Source organism: Trichoplax adhaerens, genomic scaffold, assembly GCF_000150275.1.
Source record: "Trichoplax adhaerens TRIADscaffold_1 genomic scaffold, whole genome shotgun sequence".
NCBI lineage: Eukaryota > Metazoa > Placozoa > Uniplacotomia > Trichoplacea > Trichoplacidae > Trichoplax > Trichoplax adhaerens.
Window position 1 is genome coordinate 1,027,159 of NW_002060943.1, and position 13,429 is coordinate 1,040,587.

The 13,429-nt window shown below is 35.4% G+C and overlaps 3 protein-coding genes across 3 annotated transcripts; 1 reads left to right on the forward strand and 2 right to left on the reverse strand.

Annotated features, from left to right (window-relative positions):
• Positions 1-2,507: 2,507 nt before the first annotated feature.
• On the reverse strand, positions 2,508-5,310 carry TRIADDRAFT_19709 (uncharacterized protein; the record flags this gene model as incomplete). The annotated part of the gene is made up of 11 exons (XM_002108407.1): positions 2,508-2,594; positions 2,665-2,736; positions 2,827-2,901; positions 3,015-3,060; positions 3,148-3,242; positions 3,358-3,436; positions 3,506-3,543; positions 3,738-3,804; positions 3,971-4,010; positions 4,078-4,171; positions 5,251-5,310. 11 exons carry the CDS (start codon positions 5,308-5,310, stop codon positions 2,508-2,510), a joined length of 753 nt encoding a protein of 250 aa, XP_002108443.1.
• Positions 5,311-8,366: 3,056 nt separating this feature from the next.
• TRIADDRAFT_7323 (uncharacterized protein) lies at positions 8,367-8,923 on the forward strand (the record flags this gene model as incomplete). The annotated part of the gene is made up of 3 exons (XM_002107600.1): positions 8,367-8,433; positions 8,549-8,743; positions 8,844-8,923. Coding segments are annotated over 3 exons (342 nt in total), but the record flags the coding sequence as incomplete, so codon positions are not given.
• Positions 8,924-11,858: 2,935 nt separating this feature from the next.
• TRIADDRAFT_18639 (uncharacterized protein) lies at positions 11,859-12,698 on the reverse strand (the record flags this gene model as incomplete). Its single annotated transcript, XM_002108408.1, has 1 exon — positions 11,859-12,698. One exon carries the CDS (start codon positions 12,696-12,698, stop codon positions 11,859-11,861), a length of 840 nt encoding a protein of 279 aa, XP_002108444.1.
• Positions 12,699-13,429: the final 731 nt, after the last annotated feature.

The window sequence follows — 13,429 nt, forward strand, 5'->3', positions numbered from 1 at the left end:
TTAATGTATAGACTAAGCGTTTGCTGGTCTACTTTAACTAATGTAATACATAACATTCTCTTAAATTACCGCTTTGTAGAAAGAGCGAGGAGACAGCTTTGTTCATACTGCAAACCTATTGTTATAATCTCTGCTGTTGGATAAAACTAGTTTATTTTTTGTTGTTTTCGTAATCGAACAACGGCTGAATTTTTTTTTTGGTTAAACTTTACTAAAATACTTCATTCGATTTCCTACTTATGAAAATATTGGTTGATGCCTTACGAAAGATGAAGTTTAAAATTGAAGCCGTTGTAAATAGCATAGGATAAAAGATATAATATGATTTATGTTTCTGACTTGTGATAAATGATAAAAGCTGTCAGAAATTGAAGGACTTAATATTTCTGTCAAATTTGGTGTATACCTTTATGGTAAAGATGTATGGATAAACTTGATGATGCAACTTTATGACAGAAAATGATTTCGATTGTATGCAATAGTCCTCTGGTAACGTAAAAGTAATACTGGGATTGTTGGTATGGATTACTGGAAGATGTGATGAGAATCATTCATGGCAAAGTTATTGGAATATATCTCAATGACTGGTATCGCCATCCACTGGCTTCCTTGTAAAAGAGAACTGAAAGACACAATTCTGTAGGTGTATTGTGCTAGAGATAGAGACCCTACTGGAGAAGAAATTTTAGACCAATGAATGAAAAGGAAAAATCTTCAATTCAATCGTCACCTACATTGTTATAATTTCCGGAAATGATGACTGACAGAAGTTTAGTTTAATTTCGAAATGATTTTCCGCGAAATTAGTTTGTTACTGTTGAGAATGGTCATTGGCAATAGTGGAGAGTACTGGAGACTCGTCAGCAATGAAGTCTAATCTAGCTCCATTTCTGTCGATGTTTGATTACTGTGGTCACCCTAATCGCCTTTGAACAATTCTCTGACGTGGGTTACAGCATAGTTAAAAATTATATCATGTATTGCACTTTAACTAGATTTTAACGTAGTTGTCGGCATGTTGTAGACTATGGCTTTCGATGATCAGACATTTAGAATTATAAAACTTTTGATAGTAATCGGAGCCATCCTAGCTTTCTTGACAGTAATAAGAGGTTCTGTAGTATTTCAGTGGATACTGATTTATTATGGCATTACATAAGTATGTTGTACTTAGTTTATTGTTATCCCTAATTTACTGCTGTAACGTGGAATAAATCTTCTAAATATCAATGAATTGTATGTGTCAGTGTATTGTGCTATTTCTGGTTGAGTTTCGTCACCAGTGGTGAGTTTATAGAGATTTGCCGCACGCTAGTATATCCGCCAGCTAATATATATTGCGAGGGAAATTAACTTATAAGCAAACGCAATTCTAGTTATTTCAGAACCGTAGCATTTTATTAATTATAGTTTAATCAGGAATAGATGAAATAGGATTTGACTCGAAAATGAATAGTCACATTGTTAGGTAATGAAAATTTTGTGTCGTTCAATATTGTTATACGTTACGTGCTCCAGGCATATCGTTGTCGAATGCAGTTTACGCACATAGATCGAATGGTCGTATCCTATGGCTAGAAATCAATGATTATATACACTTTTGAAAGATATGTGATGGAATAGATTCGAGTGATTTCTATCTTGCGGGTCGACTATTATGATTACTGAACTATTTACGACAGCAATTGGGCTAGTCATTGTCGATATTTCAAACGCAACTAGGCTTTAGAGAAAATTAATGATATGCCTAGATTGTATTGATGAAAATCATGATAAACAGATTTAGTCGTCCGAATGACGTAAGAAACGTTTAAAGGATTCCTCTTCGAGCGGCCTTTCATTATCTGTAATTATAAATTTGATTTGATAATAATTATTGAACTTCGGTAGGATATTATACTTCGTATTGATTACGGGTACATGAAAATAAATAAACTGGATATAACCTTCGTCGGTTGACATGGTGTTATCTTCTGCGTCGTCTGGATCAGCAAACGTTACATGAGGCCGTTTTCTCATTGTTGGTTCTGTATAATACAGATAAATATTTTTTTGAGTATAACATAGATGTTAACTAAGTTTACAAAACCGTAAGTTAATCTGTTGATTCCAGTAAACAAATCTTAGAATTTCTCACCACAGACGTCATCAGTAGTGACAGGCTTAGCTTTCATAGGTACTACATCAGCATCTTTTAAGTCATCTTTTAGTTTTCGTAACTGTTCTTGTTGCTCCTCACTCTTTAATTGATTCTATAAGGCGTCAGATAGTAAGCATATAAATTGAAATCTTGTCAGGATTGTATTTACTACCACTGCACAATGATTTTCAAAATAGGATAAAAATTATGTTAATCAGATATCATAAACCGGTGGTAAATTTATGTGAAATACCTTTTTCTCGACAAGTCTGTCGTATTCTGGCTTGTATTGACTGATAAATTAAACATAATTTCATTTCAAGAATAGGTGTTAATTCCAAATAAGATCTGTCAATATATAGTCATCTTACGTTAGATATTCTTCTCTTGCACTATCAACAGCGGTAAAAAATTCATCTAAGCCTTCACCAGTAACAGCAGAAACCCCAACAGTCTATAGAGGAAGGTTGTTAATAATGTGCTAATCAACTAGTAAAAAGTTGTAACATACGTATTGTGAATACCTTCAGATTATTATAGAATTCATCTAGAACAAGATTCATAGAACTAGTCAAATTAGCCATATAAGAGCCTTCCTGCAAGGAAAAATATTGGGGCCGTAACGTTAATAACTGCATATCAGCTACTTAAGTTAAAATCTTTGATGACATGCTTTGCAAAATTACTTCATCAACCGCTTGCTGAAATGACTCAAAATCAGTCATCCACTCGATAGCAAAATCGTGGCTCACTATATCAATCTGAAGAGATTAAGGTTAAAAGTTAATGTCATATACTAGTACACAAGTATTGATATGTTTAAGCACCGTATAATTAGTAAGGTGGAACATTATACGCGTTACTTATTTCTTACTTTATTCATAACTAAGACAAATGGAAGTCTTGATTTGTATAATATACTGAAATAGCAAAATACGAAAATATTTATTGTCAAATTGATGAATAAATGCTAAAGATAACAGTAATCTATCCATTCTGTTATTCACCTGCAAGCATAAAGCATATTGGACATAAAAGTAATGGGGCTTACACATCTAGAGGTGTCCATAACATAAACAATGACAGTGGGACAGGTTGATGCCTGAAGTATAGAAAAAAGTTAAGTTAAATTGAATTGCTGTCAATAGCAGTATGTAATGTTTGCAACTTGCTATTTCTTTCTTAATCAAAACGTAAATTAAGCATTTAGCATTCACCAGCGAATCAGTGATGATTGAACCAGATGCTGACCAAGTAAAAACTTCAATTTGACCAGGAGTATCAAATAGTACGTATCTAATAAAATTAATGATGACTATTTCAGATAATGTATTCACTTCATATTGCATAATTTAAATTCCTTACTTATAGTCGTGTTGCTTTTTTTCTATAAATTTAATTGCCTACCCAAGAAATGAAGTTTAAATAATGAGTATCATGACTATTATCGCAAATTAAATAATCGTTACGTGTTTCATTTTAATTGCAATTATATAATCGTTACGTGTTTCATTTTAATTGCAATTCATAGGGGCTAGATTTTAAAAAGCTAGCTAAAGAAGTAAATTATAATTTAACATTATAGTATCATTTTTACCTGATCAAATCGCGTCGCAAATAAATTAAGTGATGTTACGATTCCTCCATTGGGCCCTAGTCCGTACCTAGGAGATATTACAGCTAAGGCAAATAGAAATTTACGTGCTTATTGAATTTGAAGTATTGATAAGACGAGGTAGTATCGCTACCTTGGCATAAAAATTAGGAGGACAAAAAGTAGTAATCAAGTATAACTATAGTATTTGCAAACAGAGAAGCATGTTAAGATACTGTTTCATAACTTCTTTGTATTTAACAGTGTCCCGGATATCTGCATATGTCAACAGACAGAGACAGTTAATATTATACTTTGCTATATCTCGTCTAGCTTAGCTAACCTATATTAGCTGGAAAAGGGACTTCATGTACAGCAGGATCCAGATTGACAATATATGGCGGAGTTTGACGGCTATGTAAGTACGCATTAACTCTCTAATATATCACAAAATAATGCAATCAGAATGATACAGACAATGGACAGAAATTAATGCAGGTTATCCATACAGATAGATAACCTATATCATAATTTAGCAATAACTAAAATGGAGAATAATACCGATTGCATCAATCTTAGATACGTTACGGTAGTCCATGTGTTATTCAAAAATAGTCATTGAAAGTGTTTTATAGTCTCATTATACAGTGCATGTAAAGTAGTATACAGCTTGGAAGCAAAATACAAACATAGATGGAATTAGTTACCATTTACTACTGACGCTGCATATGTACGTACCGGTTGCGTTTTTTATCTAACTTAATTGAATAGCATCTTTAAAATTAATTTATTTAACAAGAGATGGTGAACACAGTGATTATTTTATCCAGAATGAATTGCTTGTAGTTTACTAATGACAAGCGGAAGGGACAATAGACGAATGATACTGTATATCACTTCAAGTTTCTATCAAGATGCAATTGCAATTAATATGATGCGAGTACTGGCTGAGGCTATCAGCGAAATGTTTCGAATGTCAATGGTTTACGAATGACTAACAAGTTGACAAGAGACAAACATTACCGGTGAATGTCGATCTGTTGAGGTTTGTATCAAGATGCAACTGTAATGAATAGGATGCGAGTTCTCATTGAGAAGATCAGCGAACTATTTAGAATAGAAATGGTTTACTAATGACAAACAAAATGACAACAGACGAACGCTACCGCTGAATGTAGATCTGTTGAGGGTTGCATCAAAATGCAACTGCAAGTTAATATGATTGGAGCACTCGCTGAGAGTACCAGCGAAATCTAGAGGAACTACTTGGCTTGGCAGTCTCCTTTTGTAGATAATACAATGTACTTTTCTACGGCATGTAGAGCAATTGGAATCCTTTACGTGCTTACTTCTATCCTATCGATCTATGCATTCCATTCTCATTTGCGTACAACCTGCTCTACAAATTATCCATTGATATTATGTCGATAATATCCCTAACACTGGCATTCTCATGGCATTAACAGCTAGCAAAAGGAGTCTAGAGCGATGGACATTGCTGCTATTGCAGCCCTACCTGGACAAAAGTTGTTTTACCAGATCCAGCCATTCCAAGGCAAATTAAGCAAGTTGCCATGCCTTCTTGAGCAGATGCTCCAGCAGTTTCTTGGCTATGTAACTGGTGATGATCTGACTTGAAATGTTCTTCATCAGAATTCAAGTTGTGTTGCTGAGCCATTTTGGATGGGGAATAGAGTCATGCTAGTTTGACGACTCTCCTTACTATGACGGCATTGACACGGTATTGTATAGCCAGTTGACTACACGGTACTGTACACTCACTTCACCAGTACTGATTGGTGGACTGCTCACAAGGTAAACGTATAGTACAGACGCTACACCTCAGCTCAGGTACGTGACAGTACAGCGCAGTAGCAGAAGCTGCAGCAGTTTCTTGGCGGTGTAATAGGATGATCTGACTTTCAATTCTTCTTCATCACAACTGGAGTTCTGTTGCTGAGCCATTTTGATGGGTAATATAGTCATCCTATTTGATGGCTATATTACTATGACGGCATTTACCGGCTGCCCTGGAAAGCCCTGGTAATATAGTCATCATAGATTGATGACTTTATTCTAGACCTCATTGATTGATGATTATAATACTACGACAGCATTTACCGGCTGCCCTGGTAATATAGTCATCCAACTATGATGACTATATATATTTGGTAATATAGTCATCCAACTATGATGACTATATATATTTGGTAATATAGTCATCAAACTATGATGACTATGTATATTTGGTAATATAGTCATCCAACTACGATGACTATATATATTTGGTAATATAGTCATCCAACTACGATGACTATATATATTTGGTAGTATAGTCATCAAACTATGATGGCTATATATATTTGGTAATATAGTCATCAAACTACGATGACTATATATATATGGTAATATAGTCATCAAACTACGATGACTATATATATTTGGTAATATAGTCATCCAACTGCGATGACTATATATAAATTTGGCAATATAGCCATCAAACTATGATGACTATATATATTTGGTAATATAGTCATCCAACTACGATGACTATATATATTTGGTAATATAGTCATCCAACTACGATGACTATATATATTTGGTAATATAGTCATCAAACTACGATGACTATATATATTTGGTAATATAGTCATCATAGTTTGATAACTATATTATAGTCATCATAGATTGATGACTATAATACTATGACGGCATTTACCGGCTGCCCTGGTAATATAGTCATCAAACTTTGATGACTATATTACTATGACGGCATTTACCGGCTGCCCTAGAAAGCCCTAGTAATAAAGTCATCATAGTTGGATGGCTATATTATTATGACGGCATTTACCGGCTGCCCTGGTAATCTAGTCATCATAGATTGATGACTAGATTGATGACTCTATTACTAATCTATGATGACTGCATTACTATGACGGCATTTACCGGCTGCCCTGGTAATCTAGTCATCATAGATTGATGACTAGATTGATGACTATATTACTAATCTATGATGACTACATTACTATGACGGCATTTACCGGCTGCCTTGGAAAGCCCTTGCTACAATACTGTCCCTTGAATATGTTACAGTAGCACTACTGATAATTGTACTGCACTGTGCACTCTACTGGTTCTTGCAGCGAACCACGTGACTTACCCAAGCCTGAAAAGCAAATGAAAGCGGTCAAGTGGAGTGGAATACGGTAACTGCAGAGCACAAAGTAGTCGCTATTATAATGGTACTGAAGTATACCTAAACTACTGTACATTAGACCACACTCATTTTTCCAATGATCGCTTCTATCATTGATAACGCCTAGTGTATGGCACGTAGTATTTGCATTAGCAGTTCAACGCCATCGCGCATACTCGTTGATAGGAAGCACGGACGTACGGATGACTGTAGTCAGAAGTCCGTTCGCACTCTCAACCTATCCAACATGGCGGTCGGTCGAAATGCATTGGAGGAAGAAATGTCCAGGTTAATCAACTTTGATGGTTGTACATTGAATAGTGATATTATAGAATGAATGATTGATATCCAATGGGGGGGGTAAGGCAATAGTATCGTTTCCATCAGTAGTATACAATACGACATGGAGATAGTGATTGCCCATGATAGTAATAGAAATATTACTGTACAGTACAAGTTATTCGAAATTGAAGCATCCACGTAACGGCCAATCACCAACATCTAGGTATTTATTCTTAACCTACAGCAATTATCCATTGAATGCTTTCTATTTGAGCACACTAAAAAAGTAGGTTGGATACTTAGCTTAAGAGTACGGTAAGCATAATAAGGATATTTGTTAGTTATAAAATTGCGAAATGGCAAAAGCCTCCTGAAACGTGAATGAGAAGGTCTAAATGAAGTCTTTCATACAAAAACTACTCACTTTAAATACAGCCTAATTTAGTAAATGCTGTATTACTTCTTCGAGTAATTGCATCACCCGCCCTTTCATAGATCAGATATTTAATATCAATGATGTATAAGAGATGGTAAAGAAACAGTTGGTGGGTATTTTTTAGTATAAAGTATCCAACCACACTTTCCAACAAGATTCAACATAATTTATACTCTTTACATTGAAATGCTGATAGGAATACTAATGTATGAGTAAAGTACTATAGTCAATGTAATATTAATTTACTGTCTGTACGTTATTGCTAGTCTCGATTTAGGATTGTAATCCTACCTGATTCTAAAGGGTATACAGTAATTATTCCATCGATAATATTCTCACTATTGTTTATTATTGTCACAGATTTGAACGAGAACTCAAACAAGAGACAAGGGGTAATCCTTACCCACAAGGGTACGGATTTCGTCCACAAAACCCTAATTATGCACAATATCAAGCTTTTCCAATGGTGCCACCTCGTAATATAGCAAATAGTAGTAATGTAGCAGTGCCTCCGCCAATGCCTCCAACAGTACCTCCACCTGTAAAACAATCAAGTGCTTCCATTGTTACTCCTGAGCAACAACGCCAATGGGAGTCACAATATCAAGTAGGAAATTCGAAACCGGTAATTCCTGCTGCCTTAGCCTCTAGTTCATCTGCTTCCACAGGACGACAGGAAAATCCTACTAATGATACAAAAGGAGCTAAAAGTAAAGATAAAAAAATTTTACGAATGGCCGGAGGACAAGTTTGGGAGGACACTACATTATCTACCTGGGATACAAGTAAGTAACTGTATTCATAGTTAACAACTTCTTTCCAATGAATGATAACCACTTATTTAAATGAGCACTTCAACGTAAGACATTCAAGAAAAATTGACTATTATTTTGAATCTAGACGACTTTAGGTTATTCTGTGGAGATCTTGGTAACGAGGTAACCGAGGAACTATTAACTCGGATTTTCTCTAGATACTCCAGTCTACAAAATGTTAAGGTTGTTCGCGATAAAAGAAGTAATAAGAGCAAAGGATACGGATTTCTTAGCTTTAAAGATTCAAAGGATTACCTGCGTGCAATGAAAGAAATGAATGGTATGAAAACTATCATCTTATTTGACCAGACTGAGTTAGCCTTCTATCCAACTGTGAATAAGTAGTTACTCAGACGGAATAATTCTATTCCTTTCTTTAGGGAAATATGTTGGAAACCGTCCTATAAAATTGAGAAAGAGTACATGGAAAGATCGCAACATAGAAAATGTAAAGAGGAAAGAACGTGAAAAAAAGCGTTTAGGATTTCGATAGAAATTTATAGACTATGCCAGCTTTTTCCAGCTCCTTTCCATATGCCTAGGACCAATGAGAAATAGTTGAATAATTATTCGGTTGTACTGCTATCAATATAATCTGAATTAATCCACTTTTATGTTATCCTTCTTCATGTCGTATTGTATCATAACTTACTTATTACCTTGCAATATCGCACTTTTGAATTATTACACGTGTTGAAATCTACCTAAAAGCATGCAGTTTCAGGATACATGATGTATCTTTTACGTAAGTAGCTGTAATAGTCAAGTGACTGTAGTTTACCGCAGTGATTGATATTATTGCTAAATTAAGAAGTGACGTTATTAATAATGTATAAATAAATGCGGTTTTGTCTACCCTACATGGCATATGAACATTTATGACCGAAACTGGGGTCTGGAAAACTAAAGTGTTTTGACTAGTATGTTGTATGTAGATTTTGATATTAGGTTAATAAAGATTGTTACAATTTAACTTGATGACTATTAACGCTTTATGTGCAATGGATCAGAAGGAAGCATGTAAGAGTAAAGTATGCGTATTTGTCCGATCATGGCAGATTTGAGATTATTCAATTTCTTCTGGATTATAATTTAAAGAAGTATCAAAGCTATAATGCTTTACCGGAGTAAATTGGCACATATACATGAGCCCTATGATGTAAAAGCTGAGTTGTAATAGCAAATTGTCAATGACTTATCAATTTAAGTCTTGTAATTACGTTCTAAAGTGACATGATTAGCAATGGTTGATAGTTTCTGCTGACAAGCAACACTATAGTATCGAAAGAGTGAGTTAGCATGATCTGCACGCGATAGTGAAGTAAGAATGTTCTTATCTCAAATGACTAAATAGATCGTCCTGTATCGATATGTGAATATTTCCTTGTCTAGGAGAGATTTGGACACAAAACTAGTCATTTATAGTGTGCTTTTTAAAAACTGTTTTGAACTGCTTCTATTCTCAACAGCGTTTATTAATAGCTCATCGCTGTCATTAGAGAAATCTTAAAATGACCAACTAATGTTATTGGCGGTAATTGCTAGAAGTACTACAGTATTTCAAACGTTTGATATAACATTTGTAATATCGTTATAGATGTAAGCACAGTCGTAAAATATCTAGTCAATGGTATTGAGCTGAGCGCCTAGTACAAAAAGAAAATAAGCTTTTGACGTAAATTATCGAATAGATGCTTTATTTACTTTGTAAGTACAATATCACCTTGATTACAGTAAGCAAACCCAGTGAAAATGCAACCTAACGTACGAGCCATTTTATAACACAAATTATTTTATAATAAAGCTCAAATTAGTATCACAGTCACCTATTTCGTGATTGTATCACATCTATGCGCAAATGGTCAAGGAATAGATGTTAAAATTTACCAATTACTATAGCCAAGATCACCCTGAACTTGATCCATTCACCCTAAATTAAAAATTCTCAACATTTACTACTGTAGAAGTCGATTTTACGTAATAACAGAGGATAATATTTTTTCTATAAATAGCATAGCGATGTTAACAGTGCCCATTTCTACTGCATTTATAAATACATCACTAAATCGAAGCTTTGATATCGATAGAAAAAATTTAGATTTTGCAAATATTTTGTAGTTAGCTAGCTTGCCATCGCAATATGCTATAAGGCTGTAATAACGTAACAAACATTACGACAAGAAACCTGGCCAAAGATACTTATTCCGAAATATTTAGAATATCTTCATCAATACAATATAGTTAAATAAATCAATTAATTAATAATAGTGATCATTCGTCAGTCGGGTTGTAGCAAATCGACGAGGGATTGACGCTAACAGCAGCTCTCATCCCTTCGTATCCATTACCACAAGGAGAAAAAATATCGTAATCGAAAATACTGTAATAAAGTGCCAAAACTTTTACGGTATCAGATACGTATGTAAGAGTTTTATATAGCGGATGCTAGCATAATATTCATCTACTTATGTATTACAAATAATTTAGCCAATATCTTCAGCAAGAGGCAGGGCGATGCAATTTCCTATTCTCATTCCGATAGGTATCTGCCTATTGCTAAATCTATTTTCAGTTAACGTATGATGTCATCGCCAAGTATTTTATTATGGCGTTGCACACTTGTACAGTAGAACACCAGTAGTCGAGGAGTTGAACAGCCATGGAACATATGGTTTTCATTGTTGCGATCAGGCCACGGTTGATATTCTGCTAGCTACAAGCCGTGCACAAATCGATCTATTGCATCATCGTATGGGTAGTAACAAATTGTAAAATGACGTATTATCTACGTGGGGTTAATCCAAGCAATAATAAAGCAATACCATTAAATTATCCTAGAGGTTTGGTTCTGATAGCTACGCAACTAAAGTTAACTTGTAAAAGCCGTATTCTTACTCACTGGAAAGATTACCAGTGAATGTGTACGTTGAATCTTTGGATGATTCAATGTTATGTCGTAACGCACTAACTGAATTGCACAGGAGGAAGCAGTCGGCATAGCTGAGAGGTACACAGTAATAAAAGTAAAATTATGTTTGTTGCTATGCCAGTGACGATAGTTCAACCTACAGTTACACTCACGGGTGTATTTCCATTTATGTTGAGTGGATAAGAAGATACGGCAGTTGTTGACAAAGTTCAAGAATACTCAATGCAAAATCAACTGTGGTCCTAATGTCATTCTAATTGATTTGATTATTAATTTAAGAGGTAATGGATAATATGAAGATATATATAATGTAAAAAAGCCACCAGGAGAATGTAGTGATAAATAAGATTAATTCGCTTATGAAAGCAAAGGTTACTCATGATAGTCCAAAAGGCAACTTTGCTTTACATTGCTCGATTCTTTTATCGTTGACACTTTTATTATTGGGTTCTGATTCATAGCGCCTTTACTGGGATTTATCGCGTTTGTCCAGTAGGCGCTTCACTTCATCTAGTGGAGCCTTGCCATCGAATGAACTAGGATGGCGATAAGATTTACCAAGTTTATCCCACAAGGTGAAAAATTGACCATAATTATAATCAAAGTAAACGTGATGATCAGTATGATGGGCAGAGCCATTGACGACCGATCGAAGTAATGCCGGTACACGACAATGGCCATCGTGGATAGAGACGGTCCAAATATTGACGAAAACAAAGAGACCTAAGTAGGTCAACTTATGCAAAGGGAAAAGAAAGGGATAAATGTGATAGGGTAAACTTTGCATGAAACCATCGATCGGATGGAAAGCATGGCTAGCAAATGGCGAGGCAATCTTCCATTTATGATGTGGTTTATGGATATACTTATAAACATAACGTGTATGCAAGAAACGATGAATCCAATAAATGCCCATATCAGTAAATAAGAGAAAGGATACCATGCTAAAGATTGCAAAACCAATTCCTCCATACAAATTGATATCGTCATACAATTGTGAATAACCGCGTACTTCCAATAAGAAAGCGACTACTGTTAAAAACGACATGATCGGTATCGCTTCCAGTGAAGTTTTAATCTCTAAGCGCACTTGATCTTTCAAGAAATGAGGATGCTTTTCAAGATCATGATCGAAGACCATCCAGTAATTCAAGGTGGCGGTGAGATAATACAAAAGGCCACCGCCAATGGTGGTGATAAGGTATAGCGAGATTGCTTGACGAACAATCCAATCTTCAGACCAATGGCTAGGGTAGATATACGGTGTTAGAAAGTATTGATCACAAAAATCCAATACCAAATCCATGTTGCTACAAGATTTGACTGCAATGGATGGAAATAATTTTTCACTTTCTCTTTACTCCGTTGCAAGAGGAACGATGCGAAGTGATCTGTTAAATGAAGGCTGACCGTCACGCTGCCGCGATAAATGGACTGAGCGGTAGTACAATTTCACTATACTGTACTGATCTGCCCATATGGTTCAACATGGGGTCATACTGTAGCACTTCTGGCATTTCACCCTGTCCTACAGTGTATGTACTGTAGGCGTGAGAACGGTGCAGTACAGTACAGTATACTGAGTAGTCACTAGTCAGAGTGACGAGTGCAGTAGGTGTCAGTGTACACTAAACACGTACCAGAGCACGCGACTAGAGCGCCTGTGCAGTACTAAAGTAATCTAAGACTGACAGGTTTCAAGGTTATGAGGGACTACCCCCATCTTGTCACACCATACACAGAATGGTACTTGATTCACGTGTGATGGCTCCAACTTCCAGTATCATCATGATACTGTGTGGACCTTTACCCAATAAAAGTTACCTATTTTTAAAGGAGACCTTTCAATGATATTGGATTGAACTGTTGATCGATTGTCATGATGTGCAGTCGAGAGTAGAGACTTTGAAGGGTCTCTAAAAAATGGGCAGCAGTCAGTGGCTGTGCAACTCTGGTACCATGGTACCAGACTACCACCTGTATTTATTAATTCTTCATTTTCTTTTCGACCTTACCAAGTGTGTGGAAATGTTGAGG